Source organism: Macaca mulatta, chromosome 19, assembly GCF_049350105.2.
Source record: "Macaca mulatta isolate MMU2019108-1 chromosome 19, T2T-MMU8v2.0, whole genome shotgun sequence".
In the NCBI taxonomy this organism is placed as follows: domain Eukaryota; kingdom Metazoa; phylum Chordata; class Mammalia; order Primates; family Cercopithecidae; genus Macaca; species Macaca mulatta.
This window is the reverse complement of record NC_133424.1, coordinates 69,901,879-69,928,137: the sequence shown is the minus strand read 5'-3', so window position 1 is coordinate 69,928,137 and position 26,259 is coordinate 69,901,879. Positions and strand designations below refer to the sequence as shown.

The following is a 26,259-nucleotide window of genomic DNA, read 5'->3' as shown; positions in this document are numbered from 1 at the left end:
GAGACGGGGTTTCATCGTGTTAGCCAGGATGGTCTCGATCTCCTGACCTCGTGATCCGCCCGCCTCGGCCTCCCAAAGTGCTTGGATTACAGGCGTGAGCCACCGCGCCCGGCCTCTGTGTTCTTTTTTTGGCTGGACTTTGGGAAACCTTTAAAGCCTGGACTTTTATCTTGCCCTTCCTTTGTTGGAAGCTGTCCATGGCTTCTAGCGTTCCCAGGGTGAATACACAGTCCCCAGCCTGCTCTTCCAGGAGGAGCTCTGCCTCACACTTTGCTCCCGACAGGTGCCTGTGGACCCTAGGTTCCGATCCTCTCGGCTCAGTTCATCTTCAGGCCTTTGCCTGCACCAGTCCCTGTGCCTGTCGCTCTCCTCAGCGCATCCCGCGGGTGTTAAAAACGGGGGCCCATCACGCGAGCGCCTGTGTCCCGACGCCGGGTTCAGGCTGTAGAGCCTTGGGCAGGCGCCGCTTCCTCTCTGCTTTTGGACTTAGGTAAAGATGAGGTGACCTGAAGGCACGGAAGACGCCACAATTACCTGAGCCGTGGGCCTCAGCGCGGCCGCCGCCATCCGACTGGGTGGAGAAAGCGGGTCGAAAGCAGAGGGCGAGCAGGGCAAGTACCCGGGCACGATGATCCCGATCTCGGCCTTGGCGCAGGTCACGCCTAGCGCCTTTAAGGAACTGCAGAGCAGCCTCTGTGCAGTCGGGACAACGTCTCTTCTCCACCTTCTACACGCCCCAGCAACCCGCGGGCTCTTACGGGAAAATACATCCAACACCAATCAAAATGGCCGCTAGCAGAGGACGCCGGAAGTCCCACCTTTATGTTGTTTCCGCGGAAACGCCTTTATTTTGAGCATTCATTGGCTCTGACGCGCTGTCATTCGACGCAGAGATTTCTGGGTTATGTAGTTTCCTCAGGTTCCAAGACGGTTCCCAGGCGGTAAAGAAAGCGCTTCTCAGAGGCGCTTGATTGCACAGAGCGGTGAATAAGCATCACTCTGGCTTAAGTGTCATCTTTCCTCAATTTGACTATACTTCCGCATGTGTCTATTTCATGTCTATTCTCTCCTTGAAAGTCTATGTCCCCTGTCAAACTATGCTGTCAGGTATACCCTACCATCATATTCACTTACTTGCAGGAAAGGCCCAGCTCCACCTCAGCGGTCTGTCCTTAAACTGCACGTTCTTCTGGGGTAGAGGATAGTCTCACCTAGCCTTAGAACCCGTATTGGGAGTTTTGGAGATTAGCGTCTGTAACTGATCACTCAAGTATTTGAAAAAATATTATTTTAGATTTTGGGGAACTCGAGCTCTCCGATGCTAAACTTATTATTTAGGATGCCCCCAAAGACTAAAAATCCAAATTATCATGTTTTGAACAGTCTTTCAGTCGCAAAATCCCTGCACTGGGAGCAAAGGCTGATAAACATTATTGTGTTATAAATTCACATGAATGCACTCTGAGGCATTAGAGTCAGTTTCTCAGTCTGTCAGGGACAAGAGAGAACTAATCCAGATAGGACAAGAAAAGGAAGATAAAGGAGAAATGTTGTGTTGCCTAAAGTAGGAATACACGCTGAATCTCTTGTCTGTGATTCCCACAGAAAACAACTCTCCTGCCTATAAAATCAATCATAGTATCCAGTACATTGAGCAACACTTTTATCTACTTAGTATCCCTTGCTTGAGATTCTAACTTACATTCAGTTAATTCTGGATTAATTTATCTAAGATTTATCAATCTTACAAGAAGACCAATGAAAGAAATGCTATTTGGTAGTGATAAATGGCTGCAGTTTTCAAAGGCGGAGCACGTATGCAGAAGATGCTCTGCACCTGTTGATATTGGTTGTGTCTTAAATCCAGGAGTTCATGTTATTGCTGTGAAGTGGCTATTCTTTATTTCTGTTTCCATTGCAAGGAGTGTTTTGCATAATGAATTAACGTTACGTTAGGAATACAGTTGTAAAATATAAATTCCAAAACTCTTTTAAGAATGACACGGCCGGGCGCGGTGGCTCAAGCCTGTAATCCCAGCACTTTGGGAGGCCGAGGCGGGCGGATCACGAGGTCAGGAGATCGAGACCATCCTGGCTAACACGGTGAAACCCCGTCTCTACTAAAAATACAAAAAGAAATTAGCCGGGCGTGGTGGCGGGCGCTGGTAGTCCCAGCTACTCCGGAGGCTGAGGCAGGAGAATGGCGTGAACCCGGGAGGCGGAGCTTGCAGTGAGCCGAGATCGCGCCACTGCGCTCCAGTCTGGGCGACAGAGCGAGACTCCGTCTCAAAAAAAAAAAAAAAAAAAAAAAAAAAAAGAATGACTATGTTGGCCAGGTGCAGTGGCTCAGGACTGTAATCCTAGCACTTTGGTAGGCTGAGGTGGGAGGATCCCTTGAGGTCAGGAGTTTGAGACCAGCCTGGCCAACATGGTGAAACCCCACCTCTACTAAAAATCCAAAAATTAGCCGGGCATGGTAACAGCGCCTGTAATCCCAGCTGAGGCAGCAGAATCACTTGAACCTGGGAGGTGAAGGTTGCAGTGAGCCAAGATACTGCCACTGTATTCCAGCCTGGAAGACAGACACTCTGTCTCAAAAAAAAAAAAAAGAGTGAAAAAAATAATAATAATTTTTAAAAATGGCCAGGTGCAGTGGCTCACACCTGTAATCCCAGCACTTTGGGAGGCCAAAGTGAGTGGATCACCTGAGGTCGGGAGTTCGAGACCAGCCTGACCAACATGGAGAAACCCTGTCTCGATTAAAACACAAAATTAGCCAGGCATGGTGGTGCATGCCTGTAATCCCAGCTACTCGGGAGGCTGAGGCAGGAGAATCACTTGAACCGGGAAGGCAGAGGTTGCAGTGAGCTGAGATCATGCCGTAGCACTCAGCCTGGGCAACAAGAGCAAAACTCCATCTCAAAAAAAAAAAAAGAAAAAAAAAAAAGACCCGGCATGGTGGCTCACGTCTATAATCCCAGCACTTTGAGAGGCTGAGGTGGGTGGATCATTTGAGGTCAAGAGTTTCAGAACAGCCTGGCCAACATGGAGAAACCCTGTGTCTACTAAAAATACAAAAATTCTTGTAAACCTATCACTGGCCGGGCACGGTGGCTCAAGCCTGTAATCCCAGCACTTTGGGAGGCCGAGACAGGCGGGTGAGGAGATCGAGACCATCCTGGCTAACATGGTGAAACCCCGTCTCTACTAAAAAATACAAAAAACTAGCTGGGTGAGGTGGCGGGCGCCTGTAGTCCCAGCTACTGGGGAGGCTGAGGCAGGAGAATGGCCTAAACCCGGGAGGCGGAGCTTGCAGTGAGCTGAGATCCAGCCACTGCACTCCAGCCTGGGCCACAGAGCGAGACTCCGTCTCAAAAAAAAAAAACAAAAAAAACTATCACTTTGGGAGGTTGAACCGGGTGGATCCAAAGGTCAGGAGTTCAAGATCAGCCTGGCCAACATAATGAAACCTGTCTGTACTAAAAATACAAAAATTAGCTAGGCATGGTGGTGCATGCCTGTAGTCTCAGCTACTTGGGAGGGTGAGGCAGGAGAATCACTTGAACCTGGGAGGCAGAGGTTGCAGTGAGCCGAGATTACACTACTATACTCTAGCCTGGGTGACAGAGTGAGACTCCATCTCAAAAACAAAACAAAACAAAACCAAAAATTAGCCGGGTGTGATAGCGTGCACCTGTCGTCCCAGCTAGAGGCTGAGGCAGGAGAATCCCTTGAACCCGGGAGGTGGAGGTTGCAGTGAGATGAGATCGCTCCACTGCACTCCAGCCTGGGCAACAGAGTGAGACTCCACCTTAACAAAAAACAACAACAACAAAAGAGAAGATACCTATGTAACAAACCTGCACATTCTGCACATGTATTCCTTCTTTTTTTTTAGAAGGAATAAAAAATAAAAATAAAAAATTTTTAGAATTATAGAATAATTACGTAGTGATTTGATTTAATGGTGGTGACAGAAATAGATCTGTTGAGGCCAGGGGCGGTGGCTCAGGCCTGTAAATCCAATGCTTAGGAGCCCAGGGAGAGAGGGTCACAGCGCTCCAACCTGGGTACCAGAACCAGACCCTGTCTCTAAAAAAGAAAGAAGGCCAGGCATTGTGGCTCACGCCTGTAATCCCAGCACTTTGAGAGACCGAGATGGATGGATCACGAGGTCAGGAGTTCGAGACCAGCTTGGCCAACATGGTGAAACCCTGTCTCTACTAAAAATACAAAAATTAGCCAGGCATGGTGGCACACACCTGTAATCCCAGTTACTCAGGAGGCTGAGGTAGGAGAATTGCTTGAACCCAGGAGGCGGAGGTTGCAGTGAGCCGAGATCACGTCACTGCACTCCAACCTAGGCAGCAAGGGCAAAACTCTGTTTCAAAAAAAAAAGAAAAGAAAAGAAAAAGAAAATAGAAATAGAGCTGTTGCAACATTAGTGGATGGTAAAAATAAATAAATAAATAAATAAATAAAATTTTAAAAATTAAATCTTGATAAAACTTTAAGTAGTGATATCTAAGGAGAGATAGAATTAAGACCAGTACCTGATTAGGATTATCACTCTGATAGTTTTGTCTCTAAAATGAGATTCGTCTTCATTCTTGAGAGTATTGAGCAATACCAGTGTGGATAGAAACAATAAAGCAGATATTTAAGGTAGGCAGAAATGTAAACATACACAGAGAAGCCAAGGTTTGCACTATAATACTTGTGTCTGCACATATGTTTGTTATTCTGTGTTGTGTGTTCCACTATAGTCCTATAAAAGTTGTTAATCTTAGCTAAAATGATAGCAGCAGCAGGTAGACAAATCCTAGGCAGACAGGGGCAGATTCCTGGTGAAACCAGACCTTCAAGCCAAAGACAGTTTAAAGCCTAGCTACAATCCAGGATAAATCCATGGACCAGATTGAGAACCTTTCTTCCTGTCTGGCACACTTTGCTCTGTTCCCCACCCTTCACCTATTTTACATATGCGTACCCTTCCCTAATTGGTTATTTACACTGTTGTGCCCACCTCTGAGTTGTGACTTTGTTTTAACCTTTTTTGCATACTCACAAACCAATCAGCATACACTCCCCCATTCTGAACCCATACAAGTCCAGGACTGCCACACTGGGGAACTGCCTACCTTCGAGTGGGGAGGTCTACTTCAGGTAGGTGCCACCCACTTGGGGTTCACTTTCTGCTGAGAGCTGTTTCATCATTCAATAAAAACTCTTCTCCACCCTTCTCATCCTTCAGTTGTCCAGGTAACCTCATTCTTCTTCGACATGGGACAAGAACCTGGGACCTGCCAAACAGTGGGTGCAAAAGAAGCTGTAACGCAGGAGCCCTCCTGTCCTCTGCTGGTGCCAGGCAACCACCCCATGCAACAGGAAGTGGCAGCAGGGCCAGACCAGCCCAGTAGCTGTGGGTCAAAGTGAGGCAACAGGAACAAATGAGTAGAAGCCCCCTCAGCCACAGAAGTTTCTGACTGGCAAAGAGGCACTGAAAAAAACCTTGCATCAAAAATAAACTAGGCCGGGCGCAGTGGCTCATGCCTGTAATCCCAGCACTTTGGGAGGCCATGGCAAGTGGATTACTTGAGGTCAGGAGTTTGAGACCAGCCTAGCCAACATGGTACAACCCCATCTCTACTAAAAATACAAAAATTAGCTGGGTGTGGTGGCAGGTGCCTATAATCCCAGCTACTCAGGAGGCTGAGGCAGGAGAATTGCTTGAATCCAGGAGGTAGAGGTTGCAGTGAGCCGAGATTGTGCCACTAAACACCAGCCTGGACGACAGAGCAAGACCTCATCTCAAAAAAAATAATAATAAAAAAATAATAGCTGGGTGTGGTGGCTCACATCTGTAATCCCAGCACTTTGGGAGCCTGAGGCGGGTGGATCACAACGTCAGGAGATCGAGACCATCCTGGCTAACATGGTGAAACCCTGTCTCTACTAAAAATACAAAAGAATTGCCAGGCATGGTGGCATGCACCTGTAGTCCCAGCTACTCGGGAGGCTGAGACAAGAGAATTGATTAAACTCAGGAGGCGGAGGTTGCAGTGAGCTGAGATCGCACCACTGCACTCCAGCTTGGGTGACAGAGTGAGACTCCATCTCAAAAAAATACAATACAGTACAATACAATACAATACAATACAATACAATACGGTTAGACTTTGCCTACAGATATGCAGTTTTGTTTTCTCAGTTGACTATTTCTCAGACATGCTGGCCATGGTGGCATGTGCCTGTCATAACAGCTGCTCAGAAGACTGAGGTATGGGGATCACCTGAGCCTAAGGGTTCAAGTGCAGCCTGGGTAACATAACAAGACTCAATCTCTCTAAACTAAAAGAAAATAACTCCCACCCCCACACATAAACTTGGCAGGCATGATGGCTCACGGGTGTAATCCCAAAACATTGGGAGGCCAAGAGATCGAGACTGCCCTTGGCACAATATTGAGACCCTGTATCTTCCAAAAAAAAAAAAAGGAAAAATAAATTATCAGGCTGTAGTGGTGCACATTTGTAGTCCCAGCTACACGGGAGGCTGAGGCAGGAGGACGGTTTGATCCCATAAGGTCAAGACTACAGTGAGTTATGATCATGTCACTCCATTTTGGCCTGTGAGACAGAGTAAGACTTTGTCTCTAAAACAAACAAACCAAAAAACCCATCATCCCAGACAATCTAATATCTCCTTATGTCCACATGTAGTAGAACTAAACATGCCTGTTTTTAGACTGCTTTGCATTTTATTTTATTCAAGCTCCATGGCTGGCTAGCTGATGTGGGTATCTGGCCAGCCTACTGTTCTGTTGGTCCCTGCAAGTTTTCACCTCCAAAGTCATGGAAAATTTCTTGGAGGCTCTTGTGGATGTGTCTTGTCCACCTGCCTTCTCTCAGGTGTCCCATGGATTGAAAACCAGGAACAGGTAGTACTGGCATAGTATTTTGAGGTTGCTGATGCCACTCCAGTCCAGGAAACCCAGAATCATCATCTTTTGTGGTTTGGAGTGGGTTAGGCTTCAGTGTCTGGTGTCGAGTTGAGGAGGGAGCAGTGAGGATTCTTCACTGTGGCTGTCTTGTATTCTGTGGTTAGGACAGAGATTGTCCTGACTGGTACCAGAAAAAAATAAGACTCCCAAACTGGTGCAACTGGAATAGATGACCCCTAGTTGCCTTTACAACATTAACATACCATTATAACTCTAAAATTTCCTCCCCCCAAATGTAATCACTGACATTTTACATGCATGGGCTTTATGAAAAAGCATGTTTATGAACAGAGCTTGTGCATCTGGAGTCCCACCTTGTACATGCTAACATTCCTCTCACATCGTTGGTCAGTCCTTTTTGTTTCTTTTTGACAGAGTTTCACTCTTGTTGTCCAGGCTGGAGTGCAATGGCGCGATCTTGGCTCACCGCAACCCCCACCTCCCAGGTTCAAGCAATTCTCCTGCCTCAGCCTCCTGAGTAGCTGGGATTACAGGCATGCACCACCACACCCAGCTAATTTTGTATTTTTAGTAGAGATGGGGTTTCTCCATGTTGGTCAGGCTGGTCTCAAACTCTCAAACTCAGGTGATCCACCTGTCTCGGCCTCCCAAAGTGCTGCGATTAAAGGCATGAGCCACCACGCCTGGCCGCTCAGTTCTTAAAAACCTCACACCTTTTTCTTTTTCTTTTTGAGACGGAGTCTCGCCCTGTTGCCCAGGCTGGAGTGTGATGGCACAATCTCGGCTCACTGCAACCTCTGCCTCCTGGGTTCAAGCGATTCTCCTGCCTCAGCCTCCCGAGTATCTTGGATTACAGGCGCACGCCTCCACCCCCAGCTAATTTTTGTATTTTTAGTAGAGATGGAGTTTCACTATGTTGGCCAGGCTGGTCTTGAACTCCTGACCTCGTGATCCACCTGCCTCGGCCTCCCAAAGTGCTGGGATTACAGGCGTGAGCCACCATGCCTGGCCCTAAAAACCCTATGCCTTCTATGTTCAGGGAGAAGAGGCATTTAGGGCAAGAACTACTCATTCTCCATTTCTGGTCAGAAATAAAACCTGCTTGCCTTTTTTTTTTTTTTTAAATTGAGTGTTCTTTTTTTTTGTGACCAACACAAAGTAGGGAAAGAACTCAGTTTATTGGTAGTACAACTTAAAAAAAAAAAAAGCATGTTTAACTTTCCAACTTTCATAATCCTGTCAACTTTTACTTTATGTTCTAGTCCCAGGACTCTTCTCTCCAGACCATTTTACCCTGTCTTGTGCAGACATCTTCAGGTTTCCACCCAGGGTTCAGGCCAGGAGACTTTGGCCTTTTTTCCAAGTGCTACCTTGATTAACCAGTCTAACCATCACCCTAGGCAATTCCAGGTGGAGTTTCTCATAGTATCTTTATCTTCTGGCTTTTCAAATTTATCCAAACTTCAGGAACTACAGCAACTTAGCTTAAGGCCCTTTAATGTTGGGGGATCAACAGGAACTTTCTTTGGTCCATCCAACCTTGAATAGTGTTATATTCAAACCTTTGTTTTAATCCCATCAGTTTTTATTTTATTAATCTAATAGCCATCCAAAGATTTCCACCATGCTGGGATGAATATCATGATTTCCACCTTTTCTTTTACCTCTTAGTTTCATTCCTATCCATGTTTTCTTTACTTGTCTTTTTTTTGTTTTTTTTTTTTTTGAGACACAGTCTTGCTCAGTCGCCCAGGCTGGAGCGCAGTGGCGCGATCTCGGCTCGCTGCAAGCTCCGCCTCCCGAGTTCTCGCCATTCTCCTGCCTCAGCCTCCCAAGCAGCTGGGACTACAGGCGCCCGCCACCTCGCCCGGCTAATTTTTTGTGTTTTTAGAGACGGGGTTTCACCACGTTAGCCAGGATGGTCTCGATCTCCTGACCTTGTGATCCGCCCGTCTCGGCCTCCCAAAGTGCTGGGATTACAGACGTGAGCCACCGCGCCCGGTCTACTTGTCTTACTTCTTTATAACCATTTAAAAATTTCTACCTTCCTGGAAGGAGCTATTTGATTCTCCCCATACCTTTCATCATTTTCTTATTAATTATTCTAATGGTTTTATTAGCATCTGAAAGGCCCATAATAGGAAGCAAATTTGGTAAGACTGACTATAGCTCAATTTTGCAGCAATAAGTTTACATGAGGTGCCCAAGAAAATGGGGTTCCCCAAACCAAGACATTTACCTTGACCTGGGTAATAAACATATTCAGTAGGTAAAATATTCCTATCATCATAATGTTAGTGCCACATGGCTTGCATGGGAAGCATATTAAGCTGGTTCATCTGGGGAGTCCCACTTGGCATTTTAGGTGGAGTCAGACAGTCCCGCTTTGCCGAGTAGACAGACTTTAGAGTAGCTTTTATCCACCCTCCCAGGCTGGCTGTTCCTTCAGGAATAAACTCCTGTGTGTGTGGATGATACATACCTATCTGCAATTGTTCAAGAGTGAGCTGTAGGTCCTACATCAATCCAAATATGTTCTTCCACTCTGCATTATTTAAAACCAAAGATATTTACCCTAAATAAGTTACTCTCACTATCCATGTTAGTAAAAGTTCCTCAGGAAGCTGAGGATACCAGTCTATAAAATGAAACAATTCCTTCACACTATTGATATAGAACCAGGCCTGTTCTGTCCATCTCACAGTATGCCAATCACTGAGATGACAAGTCTTACAGCAGAGAAAGCATGTATTCACAAGGTTGCCAAGTGCAGAGGTGGGAGAACAGTTCCCAAATCTGCCTCCTTGACGATGGGATTTAGAGATATTTATGGAATAAAGAAGCCTGTCGGCCATGCATAGTGGCTCACGCCTGCAATCCCAGCACTTTGGGAGGCCAAGCCAGGCAGATCACAAGGTCAGGAGTTCAAGACCAGCCTGGCCAACATGGTGAAACCCCATCTCTGCTAAAAATACAAAATACCCGGGCGTGATGGGGGGGCACCTGTAATCCCAGCTACTCAGGAGGCTGAGACAGAAGAATTGCTTGAACTCGGGAGGCAGAGGTTGCAGTGAGCCGAGATGGCACCACTGCACTCCAGCTCGGGCGACATAGTGAGACTCCGTCTCAAAAAAAAAAAAAAAAAAATTTGACCTGCTTTATCTCCAAAGTATGCCTGTATAAAGTTATTGATGCAAGACCATATTGTACTTTTGTAATGGATTTTTCCAAATATATACATAAATACAAAGGACTATGTAAGTCCCATGAATTCTTCCTCAATGATCCATTATTATTTATCATTGCATGGTGGTTTTTGACTTTTTTTTTTTTTTTTTGAGACGGAGTCTTGCTATGTCACCCAGGCTGGAGTGCTGTGGCGCCACCTCGGCTCACTGTTAGCTCAGCCTCCTGGGTTCACGCCATTCTCCTGCCTCAGCCTCCCGAGTAGCTGGGACTACAGGCGCCCACCACCACGCCCTGCTAATTTTTTGTATTTTTAGTAGAGACGGGGTTTCACTGTGTTAGCCAGGATGGTCTCGATCTGACCTCGTGATCCGCCCACCTCGGCCTCCCAAAGTGCTGGCGTGAGCCGCTGAGCCCGGCCTTTTTTTTTATACTTTAAGTTCTAGGGTCATGTGCACAACGTGCAGGTTTGTTACATATGTATACATGTGCCATGTTGGCGTGCTGCACCCATTAACTCGTCATTTACATTAGGTATATCTCCTAATGCTATCCCTCCCCCCCGCTTTTTTTTGTTTAAGACAGAGTCTTGCTGTATCACCCAGGCTGGAGTGCAGTGATACAATCTCAGCTTACTGCAACCTCCACCTCCTGGGTTCAAGCAATTCTCAGGGCTCAGCCTCCCAAGCAGCTGGGATTACAGTGCCTTTACGCTCGGCTAATTTTTTTTTTTTTTTTTGAGATGGAGTTTCGCTCTTGCTGCTCAATGTGAAGTGCTATGGCGCGACCTTGGCTTGCCACAACCTCCACCTCCCGGGTTCAAGCGATTCTCTTGCCTCAGCCTCCCGAGTAGGTGGGATTACAGGTATGCGCCACCCGGCCCGGACTATTTTGTATTTTTTTTTTTTTTTAGTAGAGGTAGAATTTCTCCTGTCTACTAAAAACAAACAGGGTCAGGCTGGTCTCCAACTCCAGCCTAACTGGCAAAACCCTGTCTGTATTAAAATTACAAAAATTAGCCGGGCGTGGTCATGGGCACCTGTAATCTCAGCTACTTGGGAGGCTGAGGCAGGAGAATCACTTGAACCCAGGAGGCAGAGGTTGCAGTGAGCTGAGATCCTGCCATTGCACTCCAGCCTGGACGACAAGAGCAAGACCCCATCTCAAAAAAAACAAAAAACAAACAAAAACCACAATTTCTCATTTTGTTGAACACATTCGTATTGTTTTCTTTGTTTCAGTTTCATTTATTTCTGCTCTAATCTTTATTATTTTATTTTTATTTATTTATTTATTTATTTTTTGAGACGGAGTCTCACTCTGTTACCCAGGCTACAGTGCAGTGACCGATCTTGGCTCACTGCAACTTCCACCTCCTGGGTTCAAGCAATTCTCCTGTCTCAGCCTCCTGAGTAGCTGGGACTACAGGTGCCTGCCCTATGCCTAATTTTTGTATTTTTAGTAGAGATGGGGTTTCACCTTGTTGGTCAGGCTGGTCTCGAACTCCTGACCTCAGGTGATCCACCTGCCTCAGCCTCCCAAAGTGTTGGGATCGCAGGCGTGAGCTACTGCGCACAGCTATTTATTTTCTTCTACTCACTTTGAGTTTGGTTTGCTCTCACTTCTCTAATTCTTTAAGATGCATTATAAGGTTGTTTATTTAAAGTTTTTTTTTTTTTTTTTTTTACTTTTATAATGTAGGCACTTATAGCTATAAACATTCTCCTTAGTACTTCTTTTTCTGTATCCCACAGATTTTGGCATGCTGTGTTTCTATTATCATTTGTTTCAAAAAACTTTTCTTTTTTTTTTTTTTGAGATGGAGTCTCCCTCCATCATCCAGGCTGGAGTGCAGTGGCACAATCTCGGTTCACTGCCACCTCCACCTTCTGGGTTCAAGCAATTCTCCTGTCTCAGTCTCACGAGTAGCTGGGACTACAGGTGCCCACCACCACGCCCGACTAATTTTTGTATTTTTAGTAGAGACAGGGTTTCACTTTGTTGATCAGGCTGGTCTCAAACTCCTGACCTCAGGTGATCCACCTGCCTTGGCCTCCCAAAGTGCTGGGACTACAGGCATGAGCCAATACGCCTGGCCTCAAAACTTTTCGATTTCTTTTCTTTCTTTTTTTTTTTTTTTTGAGATGGAGTCTTGCTCTGTCACCCAAGCTGGAGTGCAATGGCGCAATCTCCACTCACCGCAACCTCCGCCTCCTGGGTGCAAGCAATTTTCCTGCCTCAGCCTCCTGAATAGCTGGGATCACAAGTGCGTGCCACCATGCCCAACTAATTTTTGTATTTTTAGTAGAGACGGGGTTTCACCATGTTGGTCAGGGTGGTCTTTTTTTTTTTTAAATACTTTAAGTTCTAGGGTACATGTACACAACGTGCAGGTTTATTACATATGTATACATGTGCCATGTTGGTGTGCTGCACCCATTAACTATTATTTACATTAGGTATATCTCCTAATGCTCTCCTGTCCCCCTTTCCCCAGTCAGGCTGAAGTCCTGACCTCGTGATCCTCCTGGCTCGGATTACAGGTATGAGCCACCACATCCAGCCCAACTTTTCAGTGTCTTAATTGACCCATTGGTCATTCAGAAGCCAATTATTTAATTTCCATTTCTTTGTAGCATTTTGAAAATTCCACTTGTGCTTTTATTGCATTGTGGTCAGAGAAGATATTTGATACTATTTCAATTAAAAAATTTTCAAGTCATATTTTATGGCCTAACATATAGTATTTGAGAATGATCCGGCCGGGCGCGGTGGCTCAAGCCTGTAATCCCAGCACTTTGGGAGGCCGAGACGGGCGGATCACGAGGTCAGGAGATCGAGACCATCCTGGCTAACACGGTGAAACCCCGTCTCTACTAAAAAATACAAAAAACTAGCCGGGCGAGGTGGCGGGCGCCTGTAGTCCCGGCTACTCGGGAGGCTGAGGCAGGAGAATGGTGGGAACCCGGGACGCGGAGCTTGCAGTGAGCTGAGATCCGGCCACAGCACTCCAGCCTGGGTGACAGAGCGAGACTCCGTCTCAAAAATAAAAAAATAAAAATAAAGAGAATGATCCATGTGCTGAGAAGAATATGTATTCTGAAGCTGTTGGATGAAATGTTCTATAAATATATATTAGGTCCATTTGTTCTATAGTGCAGATTAAGTCCATTTCTGTCTGGAAGACCTGTTCAACGCTGAAAGTGGGGTGTTATCATCGTCAGCTATCATTGTGTTGGAGTGTATCTGTCTCTTTAGCTCTAATAATATTTGCTTTTATATCTGGGTGCTCCAGTGTTGGGTGTAGACATATTTACAAAGGTTATGTCCTCTTGCTGAATCGATCCCTTTAGCATTATATATAATGACCTTATTTGTCTGTTTACAGTTTTTCTCTTGAAATCTATTTTTCTGATATGTGTGTAGTTATTCCTGCTATTTTTTGATTTCCAGTGGCATGAAATACCTTTTTCCATCCCTTTTATTTTAATTTATGTGTGTCTTTATAGGTGAAGTATGTTTCCTGTACACAATAGAGCATTGGGTCCTTGTTTTTATTCATTCAGCAACTCTGTGTATTTTGATTGGAGACTAGTCCATTTACATTCATTGTTATTATTAATAAGTAAGGATTTACTCCGCCTTGTTGTTTTGTGGTCTTCTCTTCCTTCCTGTCTTCCTTATTGTGAAGGTGATTTTCTCTGGTTGTATATTTTAATTTCTTTTAAAAAAATTTTTGGTATCCGTTGTAGGTTTTTTGAATGGAGTTTACCATGAAGCTTCCATATAATATCTTACAACTCATTATTTTAAACTGATGACAACACTGATTGCATAAAAAAATAACAAGCAAAGAGAAAAACTAATAAAAACATTACACTTTAGCTTTGTCCCTCAGCGTTTACATTTTTTGTTTCTATGTATAGCTTACTGTACTGTCTATGTCTTGAAAAGTTATTGTAATTGTTTTCGATAGGTTCATATTTTAGTCTTTCTACTCAAGATATGAGTTTACACATCACAATTACAGTGTTACCATATTTTTTTCTGTATAGTTACTATTTCCAGTGAGTTTCGTGCCTTCAGATGATTTCTTATTGCTCATTAACATCCTTTTAGATTACAGAACTCCCTTTAACTTTTCTTGTAAGACAAGTCTGGTGTTGACAAAAATCTTTCAGTTTTTGTTCATCCAGAATAGTTTTTATTTCTCTTTTATGTTTGAAGGACACTTTCAGCAGATACACTATTCTAGGATATAAGTTTTTTCCTTCAACACTTTAAATCCATCATGCCACTCTCTCCTGGCCTATAAGATTTACACTGAGAAGTCTTCTACCAGGCATATTGGATCTCCTTTGTGTGTTGTTCCTGTTCTCTTGCTTCTTTTAGGATCATTTCTTTGTCCTTGACCTTTGGTAATTCGATTACTAAATGTCTTGAGGTAGTCTTCTTTGGGTTAAATCTGCTTAGTATTCTATAACCTTCTTGTACTTGAATATTGATATCTTTCTCTTGGAAAGCTTTTCCTTCCTAATATCTTTGGGAAATTCTCTGATATTATCCCTTTGAATAAACTTTAAAAAAAAACTTTTATTTTAGGTTCAGGGGTTCATGGTCTGGTTTGCTATATAGGCAAATTGCATGTTGCAGGGGTTTGATGTACAATTTCATCATCTAGGTCACATGCATACTATTCAAAAGTTAGTTTTTCAATCCTTCTCCTCCCATCCTGTTGCAGGAAGTCAAGTAGACCTCTGTTGAGGGAAGTCAGGGACTCCAAACAGAGGGACAGGCTGGAGTTGCAGCAGAGGAACATAAATTGTGAAGATTTCATTTTAATATGGACATACAGCAGTTCCCAAAATTAATACTTTTATAATTTCTTATGCCTGTCTTTACTGCAATCTCTAAACATAAATTGTGAAGATTTCATGGACATTTATCAGTTCCCAAATAACACTCTTATAATTTTTTATGCCTGTCTTGTCTTTAATTTCTTAATCCTGTTATCTTCGTAAGCTGAGAATGTACATCACCTCAGGGCCACTATTGTATAAATTGATTGTAAAATATGTGTTTGAACAATATAAAATCAGTGCACCTTGAAAAAGAACAAAATAACAGCGATTTTCAGGGAACAAGGAAGATAACCATAAGGTCTGACTGCCTGTGGGGTCAGGCAGAATAGAGCCATATTTTTCTTCTTGCAAAGAGCCTTTAAAGGGACTTGCAAGTACGAGAGATATTGCTGAATTATTTTCCCAGCAAGGAATATTAAGAATTAATACCCCGGGGAAGGAATGCATTCCTGGGGGGAGGTCTATAAACGGCCTCTCTGGCAGTGTTTATCTTACGCAGTTGAGATAAGGACTGAAATGCACCCTGGTCTCCTGCAGTACCCTCAGGCTTGCTAGGATTGGGAAATTCCAGCCTGGTAAATTTTGGTCAGACCAGTTCTCTGCTCTCGAACCCTGTTTTCTGTTAAGATGTTTATCAAGACAGTAAGTGCAAAGTGGAACATAGACTCTCATCAATAATTCTAATTTAGCCCTTGCCTTATGATCTTTGCTTTGCCCTTTGCCTTGTGATCTTTATTGCCCTTTGAAGCATGTGATCTTTGTGACCTACTCCCTGTTCGTACATCCCCTCCCCTTTTGAAATCCCTAATAAAAACTTGCTGGTTTTGCAGCTCAGGGGACATCACGGACCCACCAATACATGATGTCACCCCCGGAGGCCCAGCTATAAAATTCCTCTCTTTGTACTCTTTCTCTTTATTTCTCAGACCAGTTGACACTTAGGGAAAATAGAAAGAACCTACATCGAAACATTGGAGGCTGGTTCCCCCAATAGGCCCCGGTGTCTGTCTGTTGTTCCCTTCTTTGTGTCCATATGTACTCCATGTTTAGCTTCTACTTATAAGTGAGAATGCGTAGTATTTAGTTTTCTGTTCCTGCATTAGTTAGTTTGTAATAATGGCCTTCAGCTTCATTCACGTTGCTGCAAAGGACACGATCTCATTGTTTTTTATGGCTGTATAGTATTTCATGGTGTATATGTACCATATTTTCATTATCCAGTCTCATGTTGACGGGCATTTATGTTGATTCCATGTCTTTGATATTGTGAATAGTGCTGCAATGAACATATGTGTGCATGTCTTTATGGCAAAACAATCTATATTCCTTTGCACATATACCCAATAATGGGATTGTTGGATCAAACAGTAGTTGAGAAATCACTAAGCTGCTTTCCACAATACCTGAACTAGTTTACATTCCCACAAGCAGTGCATAAGCATTCCCTTTTCTCCATAACCTCACCAGCATCTGTTATTTTTTTGATTTTTTAGTAATAGTCATTCTGACTGGTGCAAGATGGTGTCTCATTAGGGTTTTTTTGATTAGCATTTCTCCAATAATTAGTGATGTTGAACATTTTTTTTTTTATATGCTTGTTGGCTACATGAATGTCATCCTCTGAAAAGTGTCTGTTCATGTACTTTGCCTGCTTTTTAATGGGGTTGTTAGTTTTTTGTTTGTAAATTTGTTTAGGTTCCTTATAGATGCTGGATAATAGATCTTTGTCAGATTCATAGTTTGTAAATATTTTTTCCCATTCGGTTGGTTGTCTATTTACTGTGTGGATAGTTTCTTTTGTTGTGCAGAAGCTCTTTAGTTTAATTAGGTCCCAACTGTCCATTTTTGTTTTTATTGAAATTGCTTCTGGAGTCTTTGTCATGAATCACTGCCAGACCTTATGTCCAGAATAGTATTTCTTAGTTTTCTTTCTAGGGGGTTTATAGGTTTAGGTTTTACATTTAATTCTTTAAACCATCCTGAGTTGATTTTTGTATATAGCGTAAGGAAAGGGTCCAATTCCAATCTTCTGCATATGGCTAGCCATTTATTCCAGCACCATTTATTGAATAGGGAGTCCTTTCCCCATTGCTTGTTTTTGTAGAGTCTGTCAAAGATGAGATGGTTGTAGGTGTGCAGTATTATTTCTGGGCTCTCTATTCTGTTCCATTGGTCTATGTGTCTGTTTTTGTACCAATATCATCTTGTTTTTGTTACTGTAGCCTTGCAGTATTGTTTGAAATTGGGTACTGTGACACCTCCTGCTTTGTTCTTTTTGCCAAGGATCGCTTTGGCTATTTAAGCCTTTTATTGTTCCGTATAAAATTTATTCATCTATTTATTTATTTAATCTAGAGACAGGGTCTCACTCTGCTGCCCACACTGGAGTGCAGTGGTGTGAAGTTGGCTCACTGCAACCTCGGCCTCCCAGGTTCAAGCGATTCTCCCACCTCAGCCTCCAGATTAGCTGGGACTACAGGTGTGCAGTACCATGCCGGGCTACTTCTTGTATTTTTTGGTAGAGACAGGGTTTCAACATGTTGGTGAGGCTGGTCTTGAACTCTGTTGCAGGAAGTCAGGGACCCTGAACGGAGGGACTGGCTGAAGCTGTGGCAGAACAACATAAATTGTGAAGATTTCATGGACATTTATTAGTTCCCCAAGTTAATACTTTTATAATTTCTTATGCCTGTCTTTACTGCAATCTCTGAACATAAATTGTGAAGATTTCATGGACACTTATCACTTCCCCAATCAATACCCTTGTGATTTCCTATGTCTGTCTTTACTTTAATCTCTTAATCCCATCATCTTCATTAGCTGAGGAGGATGTATGTCACCTCAGGATCCTGTGATGATTGCACTAACTGCACAAATTGTTTGTAGAGCATGTGTGCTTGAGCAATATGAAATCTGGGCACCTTGAAAAAAGAACAGGATAACAGTAATGTTCAGGGAACAAGGGAGATAACCTTAAACTCTGACTGCTGGTGAGCCAGAAAGAACAGAGCCATATTTCTCTTCTTTCAAAAGCAAATAGGAGAAATATAGCTGAATTCTTTTTCTCAGCAAGGAACATCCCTGAGAAAGAGAATGGCCCCTGAGGGCAGGCCTCTGAAATGGCCGCTTTAGGGGTGGCTGTCTTTTGCGGTTGAAGCCAAAGGGATGAAATAAGCCCTGGTCTCCTGTAGCACTCCCAGGCTTATTAGGATGAGGAAATTCCCACCTAATAAATTTTGGTCAGACAGGTTATCTGCTCTCAAACCCTGTCTCCTGATAAGATGTTATCAATGACAATGCGTGCCCCAAACTTCATTAGCAATTTTAATTTCACCCCCTCCTGTGATCTCACCCTGCCTCTATTTGCTTTGTGATATTTTATTACCTTGTGAAGCATGCGATCTCTGTGACCCACACCCTATTCATACACTCCCTTCCCTTTTGAAAATCACTAATAAAAACTTGCTGGTTTTATGGCTCAGGGAGCATCACGGAACCTGCTGAGATGTGATGTCTCCCCCAGACACCCAGCTTTAAAATTTCTCTCTTTTGTACTCTTTCCCTTTATTTCTCAGACTAGCCAACACTTAGGGAAATAGAAAAAAACCCATGTTGAATATCGGGGGTGGGGTTTCCCCCAATAGAACTCCTGATCTCAAGTGATCTGCCCACCTTGGCCTCCCAAAGTGGTGGGATTACAGGCATGAGCCACCACGTCTTGCCACCATATGAACTTTTTTTTTTTTTTTTTTTTTTTTGGAGATGGAGTCTGGCTCTGTCGCCCAGGCTGGAGTGCAGTGGCTGGATCTCAGCTCACTGCAAGCTCTGCCTCCCGGGTTTACACCATTCTCCTGCCTCAGCCTCCGGAGTAGCTGGGACTACAGGCGCCCGCCACCTTGCCCGGCTAGTTTTTTTGTATTTTTTAGTAGAGACGGGGTTTCACCGTGTTCGCCAGGATGGTCTCGATCTCCTGACCTCGTGATCCGCGCGTCTCGGCCTCCCAAAGTGCTGGGATTACAGGCTTGAGCCACCGCGCCCGGCTCATATGAACTTTAAATTGTTTTTTAGGCAGTATGGCCATTTTGACAATATTGATTCTTCCCATCCATGAGCATGGAATGTTTTTCCATTTGTTTGTGTCATCTCTGATTTCTTTGAGCAGTGTTTTGTTATTCTCATTGTAGAGATCATTCACCTCTTTGGTTAGCTGTATTCCTAGGTGTTTTACTCTTTTTGTGGCTATTGTGAATGAAATTGCATTCTGGATTTCGGTCTCAGCTTGAATGTTGTTAGTGTATGGGACTGCTCAGTGTATGGGGAGCAAGGTGAGCCTTGGGGAATGGGCTTGTCTGGCTGTGCTCCACTGGGGTCATGAAGTCTCCTGCTGGCAGGTTTCCAGAGGCCAATGGCAAGAGTGGGTTACTCTGTGCCTGCTCAATTCACCCCTTCCCTAGGCGTCACTGAGAGCTAGGAACAAGTCTTGGGGAGTGGTGAGTTGTAGCCACGTTCAGGGTCCTAGCTTCCTCCCACTACAACTCAGCATCTGTGTCTTCCCTCCATGCACTCCTGTCATCCCTCTGAAAATCTGCTACGAGTGCACCAGTCTTCCCAATGTTCTGGTCCCTTGGTGGCAGATGTTCCTCCTGGCTGCATCTGGCCAACCATCTTGAAAATCTCCGAATAAACTTTCAACTTCTATATCTCTATCCACCTCTTGTTTAAGGCCAATTACTCTTAAATTTGCACTTTTGAGGCTATTTTCTAGATCGCATAGGCATGGTTCATTCTTTTTTATTCTTTTTTGTCTCCTATGTGTTTTCAAGTAGCCTGACTTCAAGCTCACTAATTCTTTTTTCTGCTTGATCAGATATGCTATTAAAAGACCCTGATGTATTATTCAGTATGTCAATCCTATTTTTCTTTTCTTTTCTTTTCTTTGAGACAGATTCTCACTCTGTTGCTAGAGTGCAATGGCGTGATCTTGGCTCACTGCAACCTCTGCCTTCTGGGTTCAAGCGATTCTCCTGCCTCAGCCTCTGGAGTAGCTGGGATTACAGGTGCCTGCCATCACACCCAGCTAATTTTCGTAATTTTAGTAAAGATAGGGTTTTGCCTTGTTGGCCAGGCTGGTCTCGAACTCCTGACCTCAGGAAATCTGCCAGCCTTGGCCTCCCAAAGTGCTGGGATTACAGGCATGAGCCACTGCGCCCAGCCTGTCAACTGTATTTTTCTTTTTTTTTTTTTTTTTGAGACGGAGTCTCGCGCTGTCACCCAGGCTGGAGTGCAGTGGCCGGATCTCAGCTCACTGCAAGCTCCACCTCCCAGGTTCACGCCATTCTCCTGCCTCAGCCTCCCGAGTAGCTGGGACTACAGGCGTCCGCCACCTCGCCCGGCTAGTTTTTTGTATTTTTTTTTTTTTTTTAGTAGAGACGGGGTTTCACCATGTTAACCAGGATGGTCTCGATCTCCTGACCTCGTGATCCGCCCGTCTCGGCCTCCCAAAGTGCTGGGATTACAGGCTTGAGCCACCGCGCCCAGCCTGTATTTTTCAACTCTGGAATTCATAATCCCCTTTTTTTTTTTTGAGACGGAGTCTTGCTCAGTTTCCCAGGCTGGAGTGCAGTGGCGCGATCTCAGCTCACTGCAAGTTCTGTCTCCCAGGTTCACGCCATTCTCCTGCGTCAGCCTCCCAAGTAGCTGGGACTACAGGCACCCGCTGCCAGCCTGGCTAATTTTTTGCATTTTTAGTAGAGATGGGGTTTCACCATGTTAGCCAGGATGGTCTCGATCTCCTGACCTCGTGATCCACCCGCCTTGGCCTCCCAAAGTGCTGGGATTACACGCGTGAGCCACAACGCCCAGCCTTGAAAATCCTTTTAATTATTTCAATCTCTTTGTTAAATTTATCTGATAGTACAGATGGAATTTCTTCTAAATTCCGTCTCTGTGTTATCTTGAATTTCACTGAGTTTCCTCAAAACAGTTATTTTGAATTATATCTGCAGGATCACATATCATTGTCTCTCTGGGATTGGTCACTGGTTCCTTATTTAGTTCATTTGGTGAAGTCTTTTTTTCCTGGATGGTCTTGATGCTTATGGACATTCATCAGTGTCTGGACATTGAAGAGTTAGGTATCTGTTGTAGTCTTCACAAACAAGCCTGGGCTTGCTTGGACGCATCCTTCTTGGGAAGGTTTTCCAGGTATCCACAGGGGCTTGAGTGTTGTGATCTAAGTTTTTGGTCACCGCAGCTGTATTTGCATTAGGGAGCAACCCCAAGCCCAGTAATGCCGTGGCTGCTGCAGACTTCTAGAGATAGCACTGTGGTGGTCATGGATGAGATCTCGAAGAACTCCCTGTATTACCAGGAAGACTGACCAGCATGGTGAAACCCCATCTCTACTAAAAATACAAAAATTTGGCCGGGCGCGGTGGCTCAAGCCTGTAATCCCAGCACTTTGGGAGGCCGAGACGGGCGGATCACGAGGTCAGGAGTTCGAGACCATCCTGGCTAACACGGTGAAACCCCGTCTCTACTAAAAAATACAAAAAACTAGCCGGGCGAGGTGGCGGGCGCCTGTAGTCCCGGCTACTTGGGAGGCTGAGGCAGGAGAATGGCGTAAAAACCCGGGTGGCAGAGCTTGCAGTGAGCTGAGATCCGGCCACTGCACTCCAGCCTGGGTGACACAGCGAGACTCCGTCTCAAAAAAAAAAAAAAAAAAAAAATTAGCTGGGCATGGTGGCAGGCGCCTGTAATCCCAGCTATTCAGGAAGCTGAGGCAGGAGAATCACTTGAACCCGGGAGGCGGAGGTTGCAGTGAGTCGAGATCATGCCATTCATTGTACCTGGGCAACAGAGTGAGACTCTGTCTCAAAAAATAATAAAATAAAAAGAAATGCTTGCAGAACATTTTCTCAGTTTTTCCCTAAATTCTTTGTATTATGCACAAAGTCATAACATACATTATACACATTTAACTTATTTATCTATATTATTATTTTTTTAACACAGGGTCTTGCTGTATCACCTAGGTTGGTCAGAAACTCCTGGGCCCAAGTGGTCCTCTTGCCGCAGCCTCCCAAAGTAGCCGAGATTTCAGGTAGAAGCCATCACATCTGGTTTAGTCTGTATTATTAACATATTCTCCATGATTTTCTTAAATCCAGGCTATTAAAAATATGACAAATCTAGTCCTTGTTTGTAGTGTTTACCAAGTTTCCTCTTGTAAATTCTTCCAGCAAGAGACTGGAATGTGTTCCAAAAAACAGCTGCAAAAATCTACTCCAGATCGCCTAGGTCTATTGTGAAAAATGAAAGTTAGCTTGTGTAGAATGAGACTTTACCAGGCTCAATAGAGAACAGCTGTTGAGCCTGTGAGCTGGATGGAAGCTGCAGAGGCCATATAGTGTCAGAGACACTGGCTGGCCAGAGGGCGTGGGCCACTCCGAGCATCCAGTGGTCAGTGGAGGCCTTCCACATTAGGAACAACCCTACATATTAGCAGATACTTTTCCTCTCCCAAGGAACTGGATTAGTGTAGGGGTAGAGGACAGAGTGGAACTGGGGCTGGGAGAGATCCCCCTGCAGCCAGCATAGCAACACTCCCTGTGGGTTGGTTTCTCTGACCCTACCTCTTACCTTGTAAGGGGTGTGCGCTCTCTGAACCCTCTACTTAAAGTAATGTTCATCTTTCCATTCCCAAACTTGACTGTTGGTCTCCAACAGGTATTCACTTTAGATGGATTTCACCACCACTTTGGGCTGCTTTTCCAAACACCTTGACTCCAGGAAGTCATGCTAGAAGCTGGGGCCACAGCAGGTCACCCCCATCCACTTAAGAGCCTTGATTTGAAGGACTCAGTCCCACGAGCTGGTGGGTCCTGGGTCCTCAATGCACCCGATGTGGGGATGGGGGTTCCATGCTGGGCTCTTTCTTGAAAGATGTGAATGACTTCCTTGCTGTATGTAATAATTGCTTTGAATATTGGAAAAATATTTCGTAATTCTTTTCAATGTTTTTGTGCTGTGCACAATGTAATGGACATTTATACCACATCATTTTCTTTTGAGATAGGGTCTTACTGTCACTCAGGCTGGAGTGCATTGGCATGATCTTAGCTCACTGCAGCCTCTACCTCCTAAGCTCAAGCAATCCTCCCACCTCAGCCTTCTGAATAGCTGGGATTACAGGCACATGACACCATGTTTGGCTAATTTTTAATTTTTTTTTTTTTTTGTAGAGACAAAGTCTCACTATATTGCCCAGGTTTACCATACACTTTTAAGTTTAATCCGCAGCTGGGCGCGGTGGCTCACGCCTGTAATCAAGGCACTTTGGGAGGCCAAGGCGGGTAGATCATCTGAAGTCAGGAGTTCGAGACCAGCCTGGCCAACATGGTGAAACCTTGTCTCTACTAAAAACACAAAAATTAGCCAGGCGTGGTGGCACACACCTGTAATCCCAGCTACTCGGGAGGGTGGGGCAGGAAAATTGCTTGAACCCGGGAGGCAGAGGTTGCTGTGAGCCAAGATCACGACACTGCACTCCAGCCTGAGTGACAGAGTAAGACTCTGTCACAAAAAAAAAAAAAAAAAAAGAGAGAGAGAGAGAGAGAGAAGTGAGTGCTCAGGCTTCTCACAAATCCCTCCAACAAATGGGAGAACACAGACACTTCCTTACAGCAAATTAAGGTGGGTCAATGATGTTCACTGTGTGTTCCACCCAGCTAGTATAAGTCAAATGGCTTGGGCTACAATCCTAAGAGTGATAAAAGTCTGGCAAGAGCCCCACGCAGATTTGAAAGCACAACACAATTCCTCAAATTCTCCCACGTACTTGGAATGTATGTGGATGTCTGAAAGAATGAGGTTCAATTCAGGCAGATGGCACCCTTACTGGATCTCCTACAATGCTGTGATGTTGAATAAGGAAATAGCACATTCCCAGTATATCGAAGGTGTTTTTCTCATGTGAACTTTGTGGTACGTGATGAGGTAAGGCCTTTGGTGGATGGCTTTCTCATATTCAACACACCCATAAGGCCCTATTCCAGTGTGAACTCGCTGGTGTCGAGTGAGGCCAGAGCTTCTGCTAAAAGATTTTCCACACTAGCCACATTCATAACGCCTTTCTCCAGTGTGAACTCTCCAATGATCACTGAAGTTGGACCTTCACCTAAACGTTTTCCCACATTCACTGCACTCATAGGGCCTTTATTGAGTGTGAACTCTCTGGTGTTTAAGGAGCACAGATCTTTGGCTAAAGGATTTCCCACATTCATTGTAGTCATAAGGCCTTTCTCCAGTATGAACTCTCAGACGTAGAGTGAGGCTGCAATTATGACTAAATGATTTCCTATATTTGGTGCACTCATAAGGCTTCAATCCAGTGTGAACTTTCTGGTGTTTTATGAGATTGGAATTGTAGGTGAAAAATTTTCCACATTCACCACACTCATAAGGTCTTTCTCCAGTGTGAACAGTAAGTATGGTGTTGCCATAGTGCAGAGCTTTAGCTAAAAGATTTCCCACATTTGCTGCACTCATAAGGCCTTTCTCCAGTGTGAATTCTCTGATGCTGAATGAGGTTAGACCTTTGGCTAAAGGATTTCCCACATTCATTGCATTCATAAGGTCTTTCTCCAGTGTGAATTTTTCAATGGTTATTGAAGCTACAGCTTTGGTTAAAGGATTTCCCACATTCCCTGCACTCATAAGGCCTTTCTCCAGTGTGAACTCTCTGATGTTGAAAGAGGGTTGAGCTTTGGCTAAAGAACTTACCGCATTCTCCACATTTATAAGGTCTTTCTCTAGTGTCAACTCTCTGGTGTTCAATGAGGCTAGAGTTATGGCTAAAGGACTTCCCCCATTCATTGCACATGTAACACCTTTCTTTAGTGAGGGCTCTCTGAGGCTGAAGAAGTATGTGTTTGTAGCTGAAGGCTTTGTTGATCTTTCCCCAGTTGTAATGTATTTTTCTCCTGTGAAAGGCAGTCCAACACAAGGTTCTGCTATTTGATTTTTCCCTGGTATGAGTGGCCAGTTGCTGGAGAAATCTTGAGCTGGCCAGGAAGTCCTTCCCAACATCCCTGCAGGTAGAGGGCTTCTGAGACTCACTGCATGTGCAGCTCTTCACTAATGACACTTTGTTCACCTCACTTCTGAAGGGTTTCACTCCAATGTGCTGCTTCTGACACTGATGATTTATATTGGAAAAGAATTGTTTCTCACATGTCCAATACATGTACATTTTCTCCCTTCGATGTGTTCCCTTGTGCTCAGCCAGGGGAGCAATGTTTTTTAAGATTGGGCCGCACATCTCACAGGAGTGGGCCTGCTGGGAAGATGAACTTGGTGTGGGAACCCTAACTTGTGACAGTCTTTCTACAGAAACACTCTGCTCAGAAGGTACCTCCTCATCCTCTGTTTCACACCAACAATCTAAAGACAATGAAATGACAGTGAAGTGCATGCTGACAGTGTAGGAGGAGACAGCCCCAGTACAAATATGTATTTAACACACCCAGAAAGAAGTCCAGGGGATTGCCTGCAGGACAGGAGGCTTGTTTCAAATTGAGCATGAGGCCTCCAAAAGTAGTCCTCCCCGCCTGACTCTGCTCCCTTTTTTTTTTGAGACAGAGTTTTGCTCTTGTTGTCCAGGCTGGAGCGCGGTGGCACGATCTTGGCTCACTGCAACCTCTGCCTCCCGGGTTCAAGCAATTTGGGATTACGTGCGTGCCACCACACCCAGCTAATTTTTTGTATTTTTAGTAGAGACAGGGTTGCATCATGTTGGCCAGGCTGGTCTTGAACTCCTGACCTCAGGTGACCCACCTGCCTTGGCATCCCAAAGTGCAGGGATTACAGGTGTGACCGACTGTGCCTGGTCGTGTTTGATTTTTTTTTTTTTTTTTTTTGAGGTCCAGTCTCACTCTGTTGCCCAGGCTGGAGTGCAGCGGTGTGAACACAGCTCACTGCAACCTCTACCTCCCGGGTTCAAACAATTATCCTGCCTCAGCCTCCCCAAGCAGTTGGGACTACAGGCACGCACCACCACGCCTGTCTAAGTTTTGTATTTTTAGTAGAGACAGGGTTTCAGTACATTGGTCAGGCTGGTCTCAAACTCCTGACCTCATGATCCACCTGCAATGGCCTCTCAAAGTACTGTGATTACAGCTGTAAACCACTGCTCCCAGGCTGGCTCTACTCCTCATCTGAGACTTTGCCACACAGAACCACATGTTC

At 44.6% G+C, this 26,259-nt stretch overlaps 1 protein-coding gene across 14 annotated transcripts in view; it reads right to left on the bottom strand.

The window, feature by feature from the left end:
- Nucleotides 1–26,259, bottom strand: part of ZNF776 (zinc finger protein 776) — a 49,993-nt gene that overhangs the window by 11,625 nt on the left and 12,109 nt on the right. For 10 of the 14 annotated variants that reach the window (XR_013409772.1, XR_013409773.1, XR_003725065.2 and 7 more), the window contains exon 1: nucleotides 535–801. Coding sequence is in view for 2 of the 14 variants with exons in the window: in XM_077980221.1 (XP_077836347.1) it covers nucleotides 535–567 (33 nt within the window). In the remaining 12 variants the exon portion in view is untranslated. Of the gene's footprint in view, nucleotides 1–534; nucleotides 802–2,730; nucleotides 2,949–5,141; nucleotides 5,330–26,259 lie in introns of those variants that run through there. The other 4 variants (XM_077980218.1, XM_077980219.1, XM_077980217.1 and 1 more) reach the window with 3 other exon arrangements.